The sequence below is a fragment of the Zootoca vivipara genome, chromosome 7 (genome assembly GCF_963506605.1).
Source record: "Zootoca vivipara chromosome 7, rZooViv1.1, whole genome shotgun sequence".
In the NCBI taxonomy this organism is placed as follows: Eukaryota; Metazoa; Chordata; class Lepidosauria; order Squamata; family Lacertidae; genus Zootoca; species Zootoca vivipara.
In genome coordinates this window covers 6,240,163-6,261,607 of record NC_083282.1, presented here as the reverse complement: position 1 = coordinate 6,261,607, position 21,445 = coordinate 6,240,163, and the positions used below count along the sequence as shown (strand labels likewise).

Here is a 21,445-nt window from a genome sequence, read left to right as displayed (position 1 = left end):
ATTTTATTTCCCTCACCCACAATATGTCAGTAAAACTCCACGCCGCCATTCTTTAAGTCAGGGGCAGCTAGTACGGTGCCCTCTAGATCAGACTTCCTCAACCTTGGCCCTCCAGATGTTTTTGGCCTACAACTCCTGAAGGTCCAATTAACAGAAAAGGGTCCATTTAACACAAAAGCCACAGCAACACGTGGCAGGGCCAGCTAGTTTAATAATAAATGAATAATAAGCACTGTAAACCTCTGAGACCCAAATATTTACATAGCATGGAGTGGAGCTTACAAAAGGCTCCAGTCAGTGCAAAATGGCAGAATGTCTGTGTGAAATGAGGTCTAGAGCAGCTCTGTGGAGCTTCTGGCCTGCTCTGGCATCCTAATTTGACCTGCAAGGCCACCTTCCCCAAACCGGATCCACCTGTGGGGCAAGTAAAGATGTAGTTCCCTACTGAAAGCAGGTTTGCTGGTGCTACCAATCAGCCGATTGGCAGTGCCTACGAAGTCTTGTGCCTTTGCTTACGTGGTTTGATTTCAAACCACGCAGGCACAGGAAACTGGGTTTGCCAGCACAGTTGACCATTGCTGCTTTCAATGCTTTGTCCCGGTTTTGATTTCAAATTGTACGGGCAAAGGAAAAGACTTGCCCCGATGTCATGGTTATGGCAGATGATTCGCAGTTGAATGCTTCCCTCCCCACCTGTCAGAATGGCCCAAAGCATTCAGCCTGCTGGTTCGAAACAATTCTAGAATCTCTTTGTCTATACAGTGGCACTTCTTCCAACGGTACCCCCCCCCCCCAAAAAAAGTGGTGATGGTCCTATGTATATTGACAGATGAATTTTGTAGAAAATATTCAGAGAAATTGTACACTGAGAGTGCTCCCTCATTACATTTGAAGGTGGAAAAACTTTCAACTCCTAAATTTAACCACTGGAAGTCCTGGGCTTGAATCTGGATTGAGGGGAGTTTGTTGCCAAATTGAAATGTTCTAATGTATTTCATTTACTTTTTCCCCTCAGTGAGCTATTTGAAGTGGAACACATCCGGACCATATATCACATGTTCATTGCTCTCCTCATCTTGTTCATTCTCAGCACCCTCATAGTAGACTTTATTGATGAAGGAAGGTAGGAAAATGTTGAAGGGATCAGCTGGAGGTTTTTTTTTAGTGTTGGACTTGAAACATTTAATATTTGAACCAATGAAAATGTATTGCTTTGTTTGGGTACAGGCAGGTGGAGGGGGTGGAGAGAGTCCTGTTGCACAAGCGGGAATCCTTGCAGTGATGGGCTGCTTATTTAGAGTTGCATTGAATATAAGCCTCAGTGTTTTATTTGAAGAAACCCATCAGGCATTCAGACGATGATAATACCTCACCCATCTGCCTGAGTTTCCTCAGCCACTCTGGATGGATTACAGCACATAGGAACCTTCCTGATACAGGGTGGCCTTCAGATGTCTTCTAAAAGTTATATACAGTAGTTCTTTATCTCCTTGACATCGGATGGGAGGGTGTTCCCCAGAGAGGGCACCACTGCCAAGAAGGCCCTCTGCCTGGTTCCCTGTAACTTCACTTCCTGCAGTGAGGCAACCACCAGAAGGCCCTCGGAGATGGACCTCAATGTCCAGGCTGAACAATGGGGTAGAGATGCTCCTTCAGGTATTCTGGGCTGAGGCCATTTAGGGCTTTAAAGGTCAGGACCAACACTTTGAGTTGTTCTTGGAAACGTACTGGGAGCTAGTGAAGCCCCTTTATGACCGGGGTTATATGGTCCCAGAAACCGCTCCCAGTCACCAGTCTAGCTGCTGCATTCTGGATTAGTTGTAGTTTCTGAGTCATTGGTCAAAATCGAGCAGCACTTAAAATCCATGTTCTGCATGCAAATTCTTGGAAGGTGTGGAGCCCTGCCAGTACTAACTGAAAGGCTGCAGGCTATGCCACAATAAATACAAGTTTCCCCACATGCGTGGGTTGTATCTGTCTGTATCTGTGTGTTTGCTTTCTTGCTTTACAATGTTCTGTGCAATATAAAACCTTAGGGTGTATACTTAAGTTCAGTATTTGTTTCATAAGATTTATACACTGCCTGATTCTGAAAGGAACCTCAAAGTGGTTTACGAAAAAATAAAACAAGAAAATCATGGGAAAAAATCACAACCATACTCTAAAACATACAAAACTTAGAATACTAAAACAGATTAAAATTACCTCAACTTTCATTATAGAATTCCTTAACTGTTACTGATTTCACCTGATGGAATATATACCGTATTTTAACCCAAGTATATGATTTAACTTTTTTGTGCTGTTGAATCTGTTTCAAAGGTTGGTGCTGGAGTTTGATCTCCTGGTCTACGCTTTTGGCAAAGGTTCTGTCGTTGCTTCCACTTGGCTTTACATGTTCCTGTCCACCCTGACTGTGCCCTATGGGCTGTTCCTCCAGTGGGCCCAGGGCTACCATGGTTCCACCCACAAGACAATCCACTCCGCTTTCTTTGGGGGTCTCTTCATGATCTTCCAGATATTTGGGCTTGGAGTGGGACCAGCTTACATAGCCATTGTCTACAATTTACCACCAGCCTCTGCTTTCATAGTGATACTTGAGCAGGTGAGTTTCATCTGGAGAGCTAAAGGTCATTTCACAAAGCTTAAATTAGCAAAATGCTGCTTTATAACAGAATGTGTGTCCTTCGGTAACCTGTAATTTTGTGTACACATTTCACTTTTGCTTCTGTCTGACTTGTGGTAATATTAACAATGACAAGTTTTCATTTTTTCCAAGAGATTGAGCCTAAGGGTGTTAGAAATGGTCAGATGCAAAAAGAAACTCACCATAATTCTTAAGGTTCCGGAAGTACGGTGATCGAGAGAGTAATGCTTATTATCTTGACCTCTTGCATTCTGGGTGCTGACCTGGTCTGGGACGGAATCTGCTTTGGTCTCCCTGATCAAACAATTGTAGAGTTGGAAGTGACCCCAAGGGTCATCTAGTCCAACCCCCTGCAATGCAGGAATCTCAGCTAAAGCATCCATGACAGATGGCCATCCAGTGTCTGCTTTAAAACCTTCATAGAAAGAGATTGTACAACCTCCTAAGGGAGACCATTCCACTATGAAGTAGCTCTTATTGTTAGAAAGTTTTTCCTGGTGTTTAGTCCGAAACTCCTTTCTTGCAACTTGAACCTATTGGTTCAAGTCCTGCACTCCAGAGCAGGAAAAAACAAGTTAGCTCTACCTTCCATGTAAAAGCCCTTGAGATATTTGAAGATGGCTATCATATCTCATCTCACTCTGCTCTTTTCCAGGTTAAACATACCCAGCTCTTTCAATCGTTCCTCCTACAGCTTGGCTTCTAGACCAGGCTTCCTCAAACTCGGCCCTCCATATGTTTTTGGCCTACAACTCCCATGATTCCTAGCTAGCAGGACCAGTGGTCAGGGATGATGAGAATTGTAGTCTCAAAACCAGGGCCGGCTCTAGGTAGAGTCCCAGTGGTGCGGGGCACTGGGCCGGTAGGCAGGGCACTGCGTGGCTTTGCTGCGCAGAAGCCATGCTGCGCGCTGCAAGGGCGGGGGCGCTGGAGCAATCTCTACCCCTCAGCGCCCGGGCGCCCGACCTGCTCGAGACTGCCGTGCTCAAAACATCTGGAGCGCCGAGTTTGAGGAAGCCTCTTCTAGACCTTTGATCACCTTAGTTACCTTCCTCTGCACACATTCCAGCTTGTCAATATCCTTCCTAAATTGTGGGGCCCAGAATTGGAAACTGTATTCTTGGTGTGGTCTGACCAAGGCAGAATAGAGTGGTACTATTACTTCCCTTGATCGGGAGGTTATACTTTTGTTGATGCAGCCTAGAAGAGCATTAGCTCTTTTTGCTGCTGCAACACACTGTTGACTCGTTAAGCTTGTAGTCCACCAACACCCCTAGATCCTTTTCACATGATGGATCACCTTTATCAAAAGGTGTGCAGGGGAACTGTGACTCTTGGTTGTCTTACTAGATCTCTTAGTAGCTTTTGATACTATTCAGCATGTTATCCTTCTGGATCATTTCTCCCTTAATTGCAAGATGTCAAGTACATTTTATGTGTTATTCCACTCCTTTAGGTGCGTCTGCTGATGAAAGGCTACTCTTTTATCAGGGAGAATGCTCCTCGAATACTTTCCTTTACGCCACAGAAGACAAGTGAGTGACTGTTTTCTGCAATAATTGTACAGCTGTGGGAATTAAGGCTCCCTCCCCTCTTCCTGTTCTGAGGGTTGGGTTCTGTGATATGGAGACAATTCAAAGACCTGTTCTAGTTCAGAAGAATGTCTATATAGGCCTCCCCATGTTTTGCAAGATTACCAATACCATGCAATTTGTCAGTCTTCTAATACTTATTGGAATGGGAGTACACTTCTTGCAAAGGATATAAGAGAATCCTGGGTTTAGTGCAACAGGGGAAAGTGCTCTGATAATAGGGGGTTTATTTGGGGTGGGAGGGCGTTAAACTTGGGGTGGACTAAAGGGAAGGGACTTGTCACAGACTTGTCTTGTTCATTGTAAAAAAAAATGTAGGATAAGAATGGCATATAAGCCATCTCATTGGACTGAGAAATTGTAGAAATGTATTACTGTATTGCTAAACTCAAGCATTAATAAACAGTTTGAGACCCATAGAAAATAGGATGGAACCCTCTGGGGTTTATTTTTTAGTGTGCGGCATTATCTGGTACTAAACGACTCTCTCCCTTCTGCTTTTTCAGACACCGTCCAGGTTCCTAAAGTTTCCCAGTACCTGTATTTCCTCTTTGCTCCCACCCTTATTTACAGAGATGAATATCCCCGGTAATGTCAATGTAGTTGCTCCATTGTGACTTGGCAATTCTTATAGCCATTGTGATTGCAAGGTTGGACTGGATGCATGCTTCATAACAGAGGGCATAACACACAGGTTGGGAACCTCAGGCCCAGGGGGCAGGTGCGATCCTCTGCAGTGGCATAGCATGGTGGGGCCACAGGCACGGTTGCCCTGGGTGCAAAATTGTTATGGATGCAAAAGTTCAACACCCGGGGCAGCCTCTTCTGTCACTGGGATCCATTGAAAACAGCTTCTCCATTCAAACCAGTAGTGACCTCTCCAGACCACAGAACGACTCTTCTATGTCTCCTGGGTGATGCAAACAGTATTAGGCAGTTGAACGTGCATGCATCCTCTTGTCTGTTTCCCTCCCTCCACCAAACCTCTCCTCGTGGCCCTGGGCAACCCACACTACTCCACTGGCCTCTGAGCCTATCTATCTATTGTTCCATTCACTTTTGCCTCTGGCCCCATCCACTGCTGGGTCTCTAACTTAACCCATGGTCATGAATTTCAGTGGGTCGTCTCTGAGTAAAGGTTAGGTTTGTTTCTCTGAATTTTGCCTGAGCAGGCCTAGTAGGATCCAAAATGCATTGGCTCAATGCATATCTCTTTTGAGCACACCAGAGCTTTTTGCTTCTGGTTACAGTAACAGGTGCTGAGTCTGACCATTTTGGCTTTACAATATTCTACTCTTCATGGGTTTTGAAAGGTTTTATATATATAAGGTTCTAGAGGTCCTTTGTAGAAGTTGCTGTGTTATACAGGGTTATCTTTCTCTTTTTTTCATGGTATTCACATTCTCCAATCTGTATATCCTATTGCCATCAACTACTCCTTTCCTTCTTTATGCAAAATAACAAACTGATTAAAAATAATAGTGCAGCTGCACATTTAGTAAAACATGCTATTTGAGGAAAGTCGTAACTATAAATAGACTTTCTTACATTAAATATTTGCTGTTCTGGAATAGAAATTGTATTATGTTTACCGCAGACTACATCAGCTTTGCTATTATCTTTTATTGCACTTATTAGTTGCTTTTTATCATGGAAAGTAATTCAAAGTGACTTGCTGTGTAGCAGTTGTTTGTAAAATTCACAAATTAGGTTTCAGTTGATACCAAGCAAGCTCTTGTCTTGACTTAGGTATAATGACTGTGATTTCCTTTTCTTTTCAGAACTCCTACAATAAGATGGAGCTATGTAGCTACCAAGTTTGCACAGGTTAGATATTTCTCTTCCTTTTGGGATTCCTGTGTTTCTGCAGATAATTATACAGCCTTGAAAACTGATAAGAGTTACTGGTTCATAAAAATATATACTAGCCTACTGGACTGCACAAGCCTGCATTATTTATTTTTATTTTGGCATTAAAAATAGAGACAATGCTTTCTGAAGCTTCCATGCCTGGTCACCTGGAACTGCATTCTATTGTCATAGATTTGGATCGCTGAATGAATAATTACCCCCAACTAATGACAAACACACCTACCCATTATAAGATAAATAAAACAGTTTCATTTCTTTGAAGACAGGATGTAATAGTTCTAAATGAAAGCCTTCCTAAACCAACTTTTAACCAATGTATGTGTGCTAGTCTATCGTAGTGGCACTGAAACCTTTTGTTAGCTGCTGCGTACGGCTGCGTACACACCAGACATTTAAAGCACATGGCTCCCCCCACAAATAATTTTGGGAACTTGTTTATTAAGGGTGCTGGGAATTAGAGCCGTGTGTGTGTGTGTGAAGTGCACGTCCCAGGATTCTTTGGGGAATGCCATGTGCTTTAAATGTATTAAGTTTACTCAGCTTAGATCTGTGTATATGGGTAACTGGGATCAGCTTTCTCTCTTACGGATTCCTCCTGTGCTACTTTTATAATCAGGGGCTTTTGTTTTTACTCCTGTCTAGGTCCTTGGGTCACTCTTCTATACTTACTATATATTTGTGAGACTCTGTATACCTACATTTCGGAACTATAGTCAGGAGCATTTAACTGTACGAGGGCTGGTCCTTTGCATCTTCAGTTCTATTCTTCCAGGTGAGTGCTTCTGCGCCCCTTTTAATTCTGGAATTTTTCAAAACGACAAATAAATAAATAATCAGAAACAGTGGTGATATTGGCAACAACTGGCAAAGTATGGCCTGTTGGTTATATGATCTTAGCTTTGTGGTTCCCTGACTTGTAGGGTTCCTGTTACTGGGGCAATAGCTTAAGCTGAGCATGAATCTCACTTTCTGAAAGAACATGGGAAGTTGCCTTACACCAATCAGATCAGTGGCGCAATCCTGCTTCATCCATCTCTGCTTCTTAGTCTTGTGTTGGGGATGCAAGCAGTCGTTAATTTCTGGACTCAGTTCAAAGTGCTGGTTTTGACTTATAAATCCTCATTTATATCCTCGGGACCCCAACAGCACAAGGGTATCCTCTCTCCTTGTCTGGTCACTGCATAAATATCTTAGGGAGGAGTGGAGGGTGGAACATGGAAATGGACCCTTTTAGTGATGGCTCCCTGCTTGTAGAATGCGGTCCCCAGAAAAGAGTGCCATGCTCCATCATTTTTTTTAGATGCCAGGCAAAAACCAGACTTTTGGTTCCTAATGAGAGGGTAATCAGTTATTTACATGCCCTTTCTTGGGCTCACACTTTTCAGTGGGGTGGATAGGATTTGTTGCTTTTTAATATATAGATTGTTGCATGGGCACTTGGTAAGTCATGTTTTGTTACTGCTTTTATATTTGATTTTAATGTTTTTGGTCCTATTTTTCTGATGTAAGTTGCTTTTGAGATACTTTAGTGTAAAAAGCAACAACTATAATAAATAGTAATGTCATTATGAATGATATTAACCTAAAATACATATTTTCCTCGCTGCTCTCCAGGTGTATTGATGCTGTTCTTGGTCTTTTTTGCATACCTTCACTGCTGGCTGAATGCTTTTGCTGAGATGCTGCGCTTTGCTGACAGAATGTTCTACAAGGTAATTGATGTACAAGGCTCATGGTCTCTCTCTCACTGACACTCACTCACTCATTCTCATTCTCTCTCTCTCTCTCTCTCTCTCTCACACACACACACACACACACACCAAACACAACACACAGAGAAGTATTTTCTTTCAGTTTTAGAGCATACCTTGGTTCGTGGAGCCCTCCATTTGAAAGAAATGTCGTGTGTGTGTGTGATTTTGCCATTGATGAGGTTTCTCCTCCCTAAAGAGGCCGATCAGATCCTGTGCCTTTTTTCTGTTGACTTTTCTGATTCACATGCATTTGTTGCTTTGTGTTGTATTTCTGTTGCTGGGTATGATGAGTATGGCGTCATGAAAGAAAAGTATGTCTATTCTATAAATGATTTAGCAGAACTCACCTGCAGCCTTCCTTAGTGTTGGCATATATTGGAGCCTTTAAACGTCTGCAGTAAAGTGTTGCTGTATTCCTTTTGGCACCTGCTAAAAACATTTTGCCTATCCAGACATGTAGAAATTGATATGTGTCTTAATATGTTTTTAGCTTATCTGCTGATTTTATCTGATGTTTTAAACTTTTATTGGCAATTTTAATGCCTTATGTATAATGCCCAGAGGTTCTATTTGCAGTCAAGCAGTATATACATGTTGTTAAATAAATGAATAATTCCAAGGGATCATACAAATGCGTGTTCTGATCCTGCTGCTGCTTCCACTTGGCATTAATGATTAGTTTGTGCAGTTTAGAGAACAGTGATGGAAACGACTTCTGTATTTCAGCTACCTTCTATATTTCTCTTTTCTGAATGTGCTTTGCAGGTTTTTCCCGCTACACTGAATTACTGCTCATGTAGAGAAAATGTCACATTTGAATTAGCTCTGATCATTTTGTATCTGAGCCTTAGAGTCCTAGTGTAGCTACAAATACTGAGACACCAGTGACTTATTCTCAGGGTGGCTGTTTGGGAAGGAGGAGTAGAGTATTTAATACCTGCATATGAGCTCTTGGGGAATTTCAGTTATACATTGCAACAGTACACCACATGTTCATAGAGAGATTCTATTGCCAATTGCTGTAAAACATTTGAGTAGCAGGAATATCCTTGGCACTTTGATCCTGCAGTTTTAAACACTGAATTTAAGGTCTCTGCTCTTTTTACTTCCCTGACCCTCTCTTGCAGGACTGGTGGAATTCTACATCTTATGCAAAGTATTACCGAACCTGGAATGTGGTGGTGCATGACTGGCTGTATTACTATGCATACAAAGATTTCCTTTGGGTAAGCAACCATCTTTTAATGCACCCCCTTGCTTCAACTCTAAGAGAAATCCATTTTTTAAAAGGAATGGCAGAGATCTTTACATTTCACCCACAAAATGATTTTATTTAAGTTCTAATGTAAAAGTGAATTACACAACTGTAAAACACCTAGTCACTTTACTCATACAGAGATCTGACAATAGCCTCTTTCCTGGTGAGGAAGGTAGAAAGATAGAAGCTTGTACTTATGCATTCTGGTTTGTATCCAGTATTTGGGAAGTCACTTTCTTTTTACCAGTCTATCACCAATTGCACCCCTCTATGCCATATCCCATACTGTTCCAGCTCTTTTGTTAAGTGTTTGTGGGGCTGCATTGAGTAGGAGGGAACAGCAAAAATAGGTGCCCTGCCTTGTGCAAGTAGAAGTCCTTTTGAGCAAGGCCACCATTGGAGACAACCTTTCCTGTGCAATAAATATGAGTGGGCAATTTAAGGGTGGTTATCACAAGCTGTTCACCACCGTTTTTGAAAACTGGATATCCTCTGATACATTCACCTACCAGAGAATTCACCCTTCCCCTTGTTTGTCTGTGTCTCTTTCTCACCACCAGTTATTTGGGAAAAAATTCAAAGCAGTTGCTATGCTGTCAGTCTTCACCCTTTCTGCTATTGTGCACGAATACGTCTTGGCCGTCTGCTTTGGTTACTTCTATCCGGTCCTGTTCTGCCTCTTCATGTGTTTTGGAAGTAAGTACCAAATATGCCTTCCAGCAGCAGCAGTTTCTGAAAATACTGAGGTTTGGCTTTTAGCTGCCATCTGTACTTAAGATGCAGGAGGCTTGTGTTCCAGCCTGCCCTAGCATTTGCACCCTCAAACCCAGAACCTCTCTGTGACCCCAGTTAAATATCCATTTTTTGAGACTGATCTTGGCCAGAGTAGGAGGGAGGGCTTCCTTGGCTTGGCTGAGGAGTAAGGACTTCTAATGCTCCAAACTGTAATTTGTGACTTTCTCAAAGTCTCATGAGATGATCAATACCATGCATTTTGAGTGCTTTAATTTTCTTCTGTCAGTGGTTTTCAACTTCATTCTCAATGACCGTCGGAAAGGACCCATTTGGAATGTGTTCATGTGGATTACGCTCTTCCTTGGTCAGGGTGTCATACTCACCCTCTACAGCCTGGAATGGTATGCTTATAAGCACTGCCCTTTGAAAAATGTGAGTATTCCACTTGTCAATGGAAGTAAGAGGAAAAGAACCGAGCTGCTATTATTCATTCAAGGCCTAAGATGTGAACGTGAAATTTGAAAACCTCTTCCAGATTTTCAGAAGGTTGCATTCTGCCCAGAATAGCTGCTGTAGAGGTTTCTTTCTAACAGGAATTACAAGCAGCAGGGTCAGCAAAAAAACTTTGAAACTTCCTCCATGTCTTTTTATATGAATACTGTAAAGCTCTGAGCTAGTTTCTGCCCTTCTGAAGAGATGAAAGCCAAAAGTTCTTACAGAATGGAAGGGGGCAGTAAAGAAGGGAGAGGAAGGTAATGTTCTGCTTGTCTGGGTGAAGCTGCTGGGGGGGGGGGCTGCCCAGGTTTGAGAGACAGCAAGTCCTTAGGTCCTCTGTAAAACACTTTGGTTTCATCACTGGCGTTTGTTCACATGGCTAACAGATAGCTCTACAGAAGTGAAAGTGCCCAGCATTTCCTGCCTAACATTACTGTTCCTCTTGTGTTTTATAGCCCGCTTTCCTTGACTATGTGAAACCGCGTTCCTGGACTTGCCATCTTAAGTTCTGACACCCTTTGGGATATCCCTCCGTGTCAAGGTCAGAAGATGTTTGTCTTTTAAACAATGACAAGAAGTTGGGCTAGCGTGTTAAAATGACTGCAGACTTTTTAAAGGGAAACTGTCTTTAGTTATGGCAAATGATGGCATTTTGTCACTCAAGGCAGCTAGGACTGCAGGTGGCTTGGCAGATGGTTCTCTTTCCTTTGGCAGCTCCAACCTGAGCCATTTCCATGCTGGTCATGAATCCTACTGAAAGGTTGGTGAAGGAATTTCCAGTGAAGTTTTTTGCCTATTGCAAACAGTACTTTATGTGTTACTACTTTTCTCTCTTAACTGTCTGAAATTGGCAGTATTGTGATTGGGGTTAGGCTTGCATGTCTGACCGTAACCGTCCTTCCGAATTGCCTTTTGAAACAGGACACTTGCTCAGTATTTGTATGCATTCTTTTGCTTGTTGCCACCACACAATATGTGATGGAGCCAGTGGCCCACAAAAAATGACTTTGTTTTTTATTTACTATCACCAGACAACCTCGTTTCCTCCCCACTCCCAAATATAGGCAGAGGCTTTGAGGGAGATGCAGGGCTATTTGCATTGGGGTATAGAAAAGGGAAGGAGATTGGGAGAGAGACTTGGGCTTTCTTACCTTTCGCAAACCACGGCCCAAGCGAGGAGGGCTTGAGTCTGGAGATGTGTGTTACGGGACACGCTTCTTGTTGGAGGGCCAAGTTTACTTGTCACTTGTATGTGACTTGGTGGAGAAGCAGTAAGGTATTTTACACCCTTTTCCATGGAAGTAGCCATAATGTAAGCATATGAGTTTTGATTCATCCACAACCTTTAATTTGCCAAAACAAATAGTTGTTGGAATGTAAATTGGCCTAGGATATATGGAATCTGTTAACTTCTACTTTGAGGATAATGTTACTGATTCTTATGTGTCACGAAAGGTGCGTTGTAACTTTTTTGCCTTGTTTTCAAGCTTTATTCCCTCCTCCCCCTTTCAATAAATTTTCACTTGCTGAAGTGTACCATTTAGGTGTAGGATCTTCCTTTGGATACTTAGCCTCTTAATATTATGAGCAGTAAAGGTTGGTATTTTCCTTACCAGGCTTACTTTGCCCTTTGGCTTCCGATCCAATAAAACAGGCAGCATTAAATTAAGTACCACAATTAAGGTGCAACTTAAATTGCAAACATGTTGCACTGGGAGTAACTTGCATTCTCTCTGCCAAGGATGGCTACTTGCTGCTTTCTTGTTGGCAGCACCACAATGCACACAGTGGCCCATGGTCTGGAAGCCTCTTGGTGTGCACACATGGGACTGTTTTCTATACCAAAAGTGGGTGCTGTCTGCTACTAAGGGCTGCATCATTCCCATTTTAACCAGAACCAGTGTCTTCAGGGGTTCCTACTCTCTAGCCAAGGACCCAAGCGGACCTGATGCTGTTTATGCAATTAGTTCTTTTGAAAATGAATAGCATCTGTGGAGCCCCAATGTGGATTGGAATTGTGGCCTAGGGGTGAGGAGCTTTAACAATAGGCTCCCAGTTTTGATCAGGGGAAACCCACAGTGCTTTGTGCATTTAGTGGAAAACTCCCCTTGGCACCAATCATAGGCGCACAAAATAAATATAAAACCATACTTTGATTATTCTGTGGCCCTATCAACCACCAGACACAATTTTCCTGTGGGCCAGATGCAACCCATGAACTGCCATCTGGTCAGCATTCCTGTATCAATATACTTCCAGTCTTAAATTTTTATAAACAGCTAAATGCCACCCCATGCTACATGTCCAGTTTTAAGTTTTTGCATTCCTTACTGATGATTTCTGTAGCGATTTGGAGGGCGAATGCAGTTTGTGTTGAAGAACCTAGAGAGTGTGTTGGCTTGAAATGATCATACTGCTCCACTTAAAACGCTGGTTTACTTTGTGAGACAGCCTTGGGTGGGTGGGGGATGCTCAGAGCTACAGAAGGAGGGACTGTGTCATTGTGAAAAACAATACCCCTATATTGCTGACTGCTCTCTGTGTAGTCTATAATCTGGAGTTTTTCTCACAGCCACCCTAAAATGCATTTCTGGCATGTTCTAAGAGTGCAAAGGCGTGTGTGTATGGAGAGGGGGAAAGGCTATATATTAGCGTAGGCACATAGGAGAGATGCAAGTTTTTTTGTGTCCTAAAGCTGCTGTCCTTTGTATTGTCCTAAATATGGTGCCCTAGTAAATTCTAGGTGCTGGCAGCTTTTCTCACGTCATCTAACTGCAGCAAAACATAAAAAAAGAAACTTAATTCTGATTTATACTGCAGAAAACAGCTTACGTGATAAGTGTGCTAATTTTAATCAGTACTTTGATATGACCTAAGTGTATTGCCATTTAGCTAAGCCATGTGTTCCAGGTTTATTTGACGAAGGTGGGTGTGTCATTGATATAGGTTAATTTTTTTGGATTTGGGGGGAAAGTGCCACCTGGTTGAATATGATGAGTAATAGTTTCAAGATGCCCAACGTCAAGTACAGTATTTAATCTAGTTCAAAACTTAAAAATTCACTGAAACGGTATCCACTTTTGGAGAAAGATGAGGAAATATGAGCATTTGAGTTTGGATCAACACCCTGTGTAAGCTCAAAAGGAGTCTGATAAGTTCCCTTACCAAACACACAGTTTTTAGAGGCAACTTGTAGTTGCAGGTTCTAGATAGAGGTGTGAGGGAGACTTCTGTTCCTAGAACATTCCAAACTCTATGTGCAGATTGTAGAATTGCTAAATCAGTGTTAACATGATAGACGCATCCATTCCAAACTCTATGTGCAAATTGTAGAATTGCTGAATCAGTGTTAACATGATAGACGCATTCATTCCAAAAAGCTTTTTGCTTTTGGTCTTAAATTGTCTATGATGGCACTGTAATTGTCATTATAAGATGGCCTGGGTCCACCCAAAGAATTTTCATCGCATTGTGTCCTTTTCTGCTGCTTGTTTAAAGAGAACCCCCCAAACTTCTGTCTTCAGAATATAATTTGAAAATTTCATCAAATAAATCCTGTTGTCTTTGGGAAATATGTTTTCTTTTTTCTAAGGGGGACGTTTGGGAAGATCAATATACGGTACTAATTGTAATCAACCTTATGCTTTGGGACTGAATCTGTGAATGTAAACTGGATGGGCCACATGATTGTAAATCTCTTGCAAATGATCTATTCTACACAACTGATTGTAACCTTTGTACCTCTGTGACAAGGCATCCTGTTAGTTTGAAAGGTGCTGGATTGCAAGGCTGTAGTTTTCCTCTTTTCTCAGAGTGAGCAATGGAAAACTTTTCTTGCACAGATGGTGGTGAGAAGAGGACCTTAAACTGTACTTGACACTGGAATGGTATCGCCAAGCCTCACTTGCATCTTTTGTAATATGGAGAATATTCTGGGTCAGGGAAGGTTGTTGATGGTGGGATGGAGAATTTTGTAACTGATTCCAAAATGTATTGAACTGTCTGTTGTGACCTATTCTGTTACTTGCAAGGGATTATGTGATCTATACTGTACTACAGAAATTGAAATATATTTTGCTATTCATGAAACTTGTCTGCCTGCATTCATTCCAGCCTCGGTGTACTGCACCTAGACAACAAACTGGTTGAAAGTGTGGTATTCTCCATTCTGTGTTTTTGTTTTATGGTGTATTTTGTATTCTCATTTTGCATTTTTCTGCTGTGAACAGCCCTGGGATTTTGGGATGAAGGGTGAGCTGCAAATTTAAATCATCATGGTCATCTGTGCACATCTGTGGTTTGCATTCAGACGTGGGATTTGCAAGAAAATGCTGCAACGTGGAGTGTGTCTGTTCAGTGTGCTAGTCCAGCAGGGCTTCATCCATTATCATTTAGTCTTCCCTTCAATTTTCTCTTTCTCTGCTCCCCTCCCCACACTCAGCATTCTATGCCCACCGGGGGGGGGGTGCCACCTTGAATAAAATATTGGGGGGGGGCAGGTAAGCCCCACCCTGCAAAACTGATCACATGATGTGGTGCTCGCACACCATTTGAATGCCCATCAACTGGGGGGTGGGGTGGCCACTCAAATATTGGGGGTGGTGAAGGGACCGTCGCCCTTGGGAGTTGACTTCCATGATGCCCACCGAGTAACAGGCTGAGTTTGCCCTACTACGATTCCCCTTTTCCAAGCAGAAGTGATTCCTGCTTTTATATGTAAGCCATCTAAGGGGCCATCTGGACTCATAGCTGAACCTAGCATAAAGAGTAGGCCTTTATAAACCAGCCGCCTATTATTCCTAAATGCGAGGTTGGCTGTGGTGAAGAGGGTTAAAGATAACCCACTGATAATTTCTGCAGGTTTCAAGAGCTGGGTGAAGTTTCATGGGTGAGGTGAACAGCGGTGGAGAGAGCAGGACAGTGTTGCTATCCCTGCACTGCAATTTGGGGGACAGGGTGGGGTAGAGCCCTGGAGGACCCACCAATGCCCTGTGTTTTATCCCTATTGTGCTTGGAGGGCAGGAGGGGCCCACCCGGGGGTCATGCTCTTTGCCTTGTCAAATGCGGGGAGGGGGCAAGACTGGGCCTTTTTCCAGCTGAAACTCCCTGGAACTCAGTTCTGGCACCTCTCTTTCCAGAAAAATATCCCTGAGCAAGACTGAAACATAATTACAACTGATAGACATTAAGACTGGCATCTGTTCGATCATAGTAAGAGCAACAACTGCTCAAAAGGCAGGTCTCAGGAACGATTTTCCATTGTATACAGCATTACCCTCTCATAAAATTAGGGGACCGCAGGTGTGTGTGTGGGGGGGGGGTTATGACATTGAGCAGATCACCAAATCAACATGTGAAGCGTGGGGCTGCAGCTAGCAGGATCTCCAGCCCCACACCCTTGCAAAACGCCCCTCCGATAGAAAAAAGGGCCACTCCGCCTTCCTTAAATTGCCCCTCCGCAGTCAACTGCATTTACAGCCATAGGCTCTACTGACTGGCAAGGGGACACAAAGCACTTTCTAAAGTGTAGAATTTGTTTTTACTATTTGTACATAAAACACTGCGACTCAGTAAATAGAAAAAGGGATCCATCCCTATTTCTGTGTGTGGTCCTTTGCCAGAAAGGGGAGATGGACACGTCAGTGCCCGTTCCTTCCTATGTCAAATTATTTGGCATCTGCAATGATTTCCTAAGGAGCCACCCCAGCTGAACCCGAGAGGCTCTAATCCAGAGAATGAGATGCGCACCTCTACCCTTTTTTTCTGGGGGTGCAAGCGCAGCGGAGCAGCCTTTTCTCGCGCGCATGCTCTGTTGCTTCTTACGGAAAGGACCCTTCCCCGCTCCCATCACCGTTGTCAAGGCGTCTAATTTGGTACCTTAAAAAAAATATTTATAAAGTCGGGCGTGTGAGATAGATGCGGGCGGATAGCGGGGATGAAAGCCGGGACCGCCTGGTGGAAGCGGCCTCTGCCGTCAGGCGCTCCGAGGGACGCCTGCGAGAGGCGTGCGCGGTTCCCATGGCAACGGACGCGGACGGGAACCATGCGAAGAGAGGTAAAGGGAGCCGCTGCCTCTCCTCCGCTTCTTCCCCCGAGATGCTGGTGCGGGGGCCGGGGGCGAGTTCCCGGCGAGCTCTGCGCCCCCCCCCCCCGGGCTCCCTCCCTGCAGCCGGGCGAGGCTTCTAGTCCTCATGGAGCGCGTGGCTTGCGGGGATCGAGAAGTGGGGCGAGGCGCCTCTGTGGGGATGGGAAGGGAGAAGGGAGGCCATTCACACGTGCCCCATTCCCTTTCAGGACAGCGGGGTCGCCATGCAGCAGGCGGTCTGACCTCCAGCAGCCCTGAAGCCACGAACCTTCTGAGGAGGTGAGAGCGGAGAATTGGGATTATTACCAGATCCATATCATGTTTGAAGGCATCAAAGCAACAGAAGTGGCCTGCCTAGGTCAGGAATGCAGAACCAGCGGCGGGTTGCCGGACTCCCGATTCTGGTCAGCCCTTCCCAGCCTTTCCCGCGGTGAGGGATGGGGGGAGAGGCAGCCTCAAAAACTGGGGAGCCACAGCTTCCCCATCCCTGGCAGAAGCAAAGGTGCGGTCTTGGGAAACGGGGCTCTATAAGTTCTACTCTGTTGTATTTTAAAAGCAAAACAGCGTACTAAAGTAGAAACAAAACAGTCCAACACTTACTCCCTTTTCTTCAGTCCTCCCTCCTCTTGCCGTTTCCCCAAATCTACTGACCATTTCAAAACAAATACATGTATCTTATGACAATATTCATGCCTCTCTCTACTCAGTTTTACAGGGGCAAGGTGGTCTGAAACGGAGTATATCTCAATAGCAAGTGACTCTCTACTGCAGGGGTCCAACTTCTTCCTTGTAAATGGGCTAACTGCCGCAGATGGAGCAGCTTGCAATGCAAGCAGAAATGTAGGAACACAGTGTGTGCCTCCTGAAACTTGTATCCTTTTCCCCATGCTAGCATACAGTGGTACCTCAGGTTACAAACGCTTCAGGTTACAGACTCAGCTAACCCAGAAATAGTACCTCGGGTTAAGAACTTTGCTTCAGGATGAGAACAGAAATCATGCTCCGGCGGCGCGGCAGCAGCAGGAGGCCCCATTAGCTAAAGTGGTGCTTCAGGTTAAGAATGGACCTCCGGAACGAATTAAGTTCTTAACCAGAGGTACCACTGTACTTTCTTAAACCGAGGCTGAAATTGAATCACGTCCATTGCAGTTATACAGTCTATCCATGTGGGTTATATATCCCTTCCAGATATTTGCAGCATCCAAAGATCTGTGAGTCAGTGAGCAAGCCAGCCAAAATCAGTATTTCAGCATGTCTGCAAACAAAGGACCCGCTCCAGTGCTTCCATTTACATTATCTCAGCCAGAAGAAAAGAAATTACTCTGAAACTCACTCACAGATGGTACCTAACACCAGATAAACTAGTGCTGATTCGCCCAGGAACCTCACCAAAATGCTGGAGAGGCTGCACCTCCACATGTGGTTTGAATGCCCCAAAATCCAACCCTTCTGGACAACAGTCATACAGTAAATATGCAAAATAACTAAACAGGTATTGGAAGTCATCCCAGAACTGGCCCTACTGAACATCTTGCAAGATAATAATGCCCACTCACACTACAAAGAGCTCATAACCTACCGTGTTTCCCCTTTTTTAAGACACCGTCTTATAACTTTTTTCCCTCAAAAAAACACACAGTGGCTTATTTTCAGGGGGTGTCTTTTTTTTTTAAAAAAAAGGGCTGGTACAACTGGGACCCACTGGCTCAGGATGCTCGGTGCTCTCTTCTGCACATTGCTGGGCGCGTTGTTGGCGCTGCCAGTTCCGAGCACCTGCAGGGTGGGGTGGGGGTGGCAGTGCTTTAAACCCCCAACCCTGTAGAAAGCAATGGAAGTTATGGACCGTAACAATCCTTAAGAGGCGCAGGTCTTAAAAAACCCCTGGTATCACCCTTGAAGCACAGCCTTCCAAAGTCAGGGGGGAAGAGGTCTGTTTAGACAAAGGAAAGGATCGGGGGTGATTCTGCGCCCTGGGACCCACAGAACTACTTTAAAAATCCCAACCTGGGGGGGGGTCAAATAGTGAAGCCCCATAGCCCTGTAGCAACAGAAGGCACATTCTGAAGCACCCAAGCTGTTCGGTTCCATAAAAAATCCAGGAATTGTAAAATTAACAACAATAATGGGGGGGGCACTCTATCCAAAGAGTTAAGAAGGAATGGGAAAGTGTTGAGTTATATATGGAAAAATATGGAAAGGAAAGTTAGTTAAAGATAAAAAATAAATAATTATCGCAAGGGAAAAAATAACATCATAAAGGGTAATAATATTAAATATAAAATAGACAACACAACAGAAAAAGCAATTATATGACTAAATGAGATCGCACAGGAGTGAGGGAAGTGGGGAGAGAGGGAGGGGGGTAAGGAATGGAAGGAGGCAATGGTTGGAGGAGGGTATAGGGGGATGAATTAAAGGAAAATTAAGACTGAGAAGCGCATGGTTTTTGTTTTTTAAAGATGCAAAGGCTTGCAATCAGCCAAAGTATAGAGCCCAACTTCCAGGAGACTGCGATCTACTTGCGGATTTATAAACTGGAGGTGATCTACCCCCGTTTTATTGGTGTTCAGGTCAGAGTTGTTTTTAGAGAGAGGAAATATCCCATTTTTGAGGTTAAAGTAAAAGTTCCTGACCTTTTTTTTATAATGAGGAAATGCTGCTAAAACTCCGTTCTTCATTCCACGAAGGGGAGAGGGGGCGGGGCCGGGTGCTCAAAGACAAAAGAAATGGAAAAGGAGATAGCGATCAACTCCAGCCTCGCATTCATGCAGCCGTCGGGAGAGGCAGGGGCTGCAGCCGAGTGCTGCTTCACAAACAAACGGGGGGAAAGTGCTTAGAATCCAGAGAATCCAGCTGAAAAACACGAAGCAGCAACAGCAATTGCACACACACCATCCCAAGCCAGCACAGTAACCAAGTCCCAAAAGCAAGAAAGGACTCAGCAAACACTGCTGCGGCCGGCGTTGCTGCTGCTGACTCAGGGAGCTCAGTGCTCTCTTCCGCACAGCGCCTATCACTATGGCTTATTTTCGGGGTACGGTTTATATTTCTCAAATGCTTAGAAATGCTGCTATGGCTTATTTTATGACTACGCCTTAAAAAGGGGGAAACACGGTACCTACTCTCAGCAGCCAGAAGCATCATAGCCAGACATTGGAGAGACCTGTCAGGAGTAAACATGGACCACTGGTATCAAATTGTATGGGAAACGGCCTTACTAAAAAAGCTAACCAATAAATTGAAGCTGACACAGGGACAGATGGAAGAGGACGCCATTATCCCAGTATGGCTCCCCTTTAGCACATATCACAGCCCAACAAGACAACAAGAATCCACCAACAGCTGACACAGTTTGTTGGCTAACTTGACCCAACATCCCCCCCACAAATGCCCTGGGCCACCCCACCCCCACTTCTCTCACTACCAAGGAAATATAACAAGTGGATAAAAAGAGAACCTACCCAAGTGATGCTGACACAACCCCCCCCACACACACACTAAGTAGAAGAATATTAGCTACTCCACCTCACCCCCTCTTCTCAACCTTATAGTGCACACAACACTTAATATCTCACAATAAATGTAACTGATCCTAAACAGCCTCGGTCCAGTATACCTGAAGGAGCATCTCCACCCCCATCGTTCTGCCCAGACACTAAGGTCCAGCACCGAGGGCCTTCTGGCGGTTCCCTCGCCGTGAGAAGCGAAGTTACAGGGAACCAGGCAGAGGGCCTTTTGGTAGTGGCGCCCGCCCTGTGGAACGCTCTCCCATCAGATGTCAAAGAGAAAAACAACTACCAGACTTATAGAAGACATCTGAAGGCAGCCCTGTTTAGGGAAGCTTTTAATGTTTAACAGACCATTGTATTTTAATATTTTGTTAGAAGCCGCCCAGAGTGGCTGGGGAAACCCAGCCAGATGGGCGGGTATAAATAATAATAATAATAATAATAATAATAATCTGTAGATAACACAACCTGAAGATTGACTCTTCCAGAGGGTGACCTCCAGCAAGCCCAGTGGTCAGGGAAATGGAGTTATGGTACTGTTACGAAGGTGGTGCACCACCCCAAATTTCTGCCAAGCAGTAGGAAGATTCCAAGGGGTCCCAGGCACTCACCCAGGGTTGTGTTTCCTTTGGGAAAAGCTGTAGGAAACATACATTATTTTACACATACTATCACCTGGAGTGTTCAGTGGAGGGGCTGCAGAGTTTACAGCAGGCATAGACAAACTTGGCCCTCCAGATGTTTTGGGACTACAACTCCCATCATCCCTAGCTAACAGGACCAGTGGTCAGGGATGATGGGAGTTGTAGTCCGAAAACACCTGGAGGGCCGAGTTTGCCTATGCCTGGTTCACAGCATTCACATCTGAATAAGCTCTTGCCCTGATGGTGGTTTTCATTTATGTGTTTGTGGCAGAGCCACTATCTCTCCCTCTGCCTCACAGAAAACCAAACAGCCTCTTTGCTCACCATGATCATCCAAAGCTCTGATTAAAACCCCAGGACCCAAGAATCTAGAGGGGAAAACCTTGCACCTGGGGTACGGGGGGGGGGTCCCTGATCCCTCGCTAACCCATAGTGATACAAAACACCTTGACTGCCCCTGTGTTAGCCTGTTGCAGCAGAGCCAACAAGAAATCTTCTGGCAGCCTAAAACTGATTTTGGCAGGAGTTTTCATGGACCTCAGTCCTCTTCGCTTTCGCTTTGTCTGCGCTCATTGATTTTTGTTCGGGGTTTTGAATACAGATGCTAGGCAAAAGAAAGGAGTGTGCATACCTTGGGCAACGGTGATGGCTTCAATCCATCCTACCACACTGATTCTCCGAAGAAATACAATAAACCAGTCACATGTCTCTATAGTTACCCTGTGGGAAACAAATTACAGGAGCGTTTCCTCTCTGATTTTAGCTTTGGAGTGTGTCCCTCCCAGTGGGCTAGCTAGAAAGCATGTTGCAACTGTGTTTGCATAGGCAAACGCCGCCCTCTCTCAGCCTTGGTT

At 44.3% G+C, this 21,445-nt stretch overlaps 1 protein-coding gene and 1 long non-coding RNA gene across 3 annotated transcripts in view; one reads left to right on the top strand and one right to left on the bottom strand.

Moving 5' to 3' along the window:
* The window catches only part of LOC118088264 (sterol O-acyltransferase 1), a 29,250-nt gene extending 14,808 nt beyond the window's left edge, over positions 1-14,442 (top strand). For both annotated transcript variants that reach the window (XM_035121661.2, XM_035121662.2), the window contains exons 6-16: positions 1,016-1,123; positions 2,323-2,605; positions 4,104-4,182; positions 4,746-4,827; positions 6,021-6,066; positions 6,754-6,883; positions 7,726-7,823; positions 8,993-9,091; positions 9,684-9,819; positions 10,145-10,290; positions 10,809-14,442. In XM_035121661.2, the coding sequence (XP_034977552.1) occupies positions 1,016-1,123; positions 2,323-2,605; positions 4,104-4,182; positions 4,746-4,827; positions 6,021-6,066; positions 6,754-6,883; positions 7,726-7,823; positions 8,993-9,091; positions 9,684-9,819; positions 10,145-10,290; positions 10,809-10,865 (1,264 nt within the window). In that variant the 3' untranslated portion in view covers positions 10,866-14,442. The remainder of the gene's footprint in view (positions 1-1,015; positions 1,124-2,322; positions 2,606-4,103; positions 4,183-4,745; positions 4,828-6,020; positions 6,067-6,753; positions 6,884-7,725; positions 7,824-8,992; positions 9,092-9,683; positions 9,820-10,144; positions 10,291-10,808) is intronic.
* LOC132592421 (uncharacterized) lies at positions 6,847-21,342 on the bottom strand. The gene is made up of 3 exons (XR_009557857.1): positions 21,223-21,342; positions 19,557-19,601; positions 6,847-6,910 (listed from the first exon to the last, which is right to left on the bottom strand). It is a non-coding gene; the product is annotated as an uncharacterized LOC132592421 (long non-coding RNA).
* Positions 21,343-21,445: the final 103 nt, after the last annotated feature.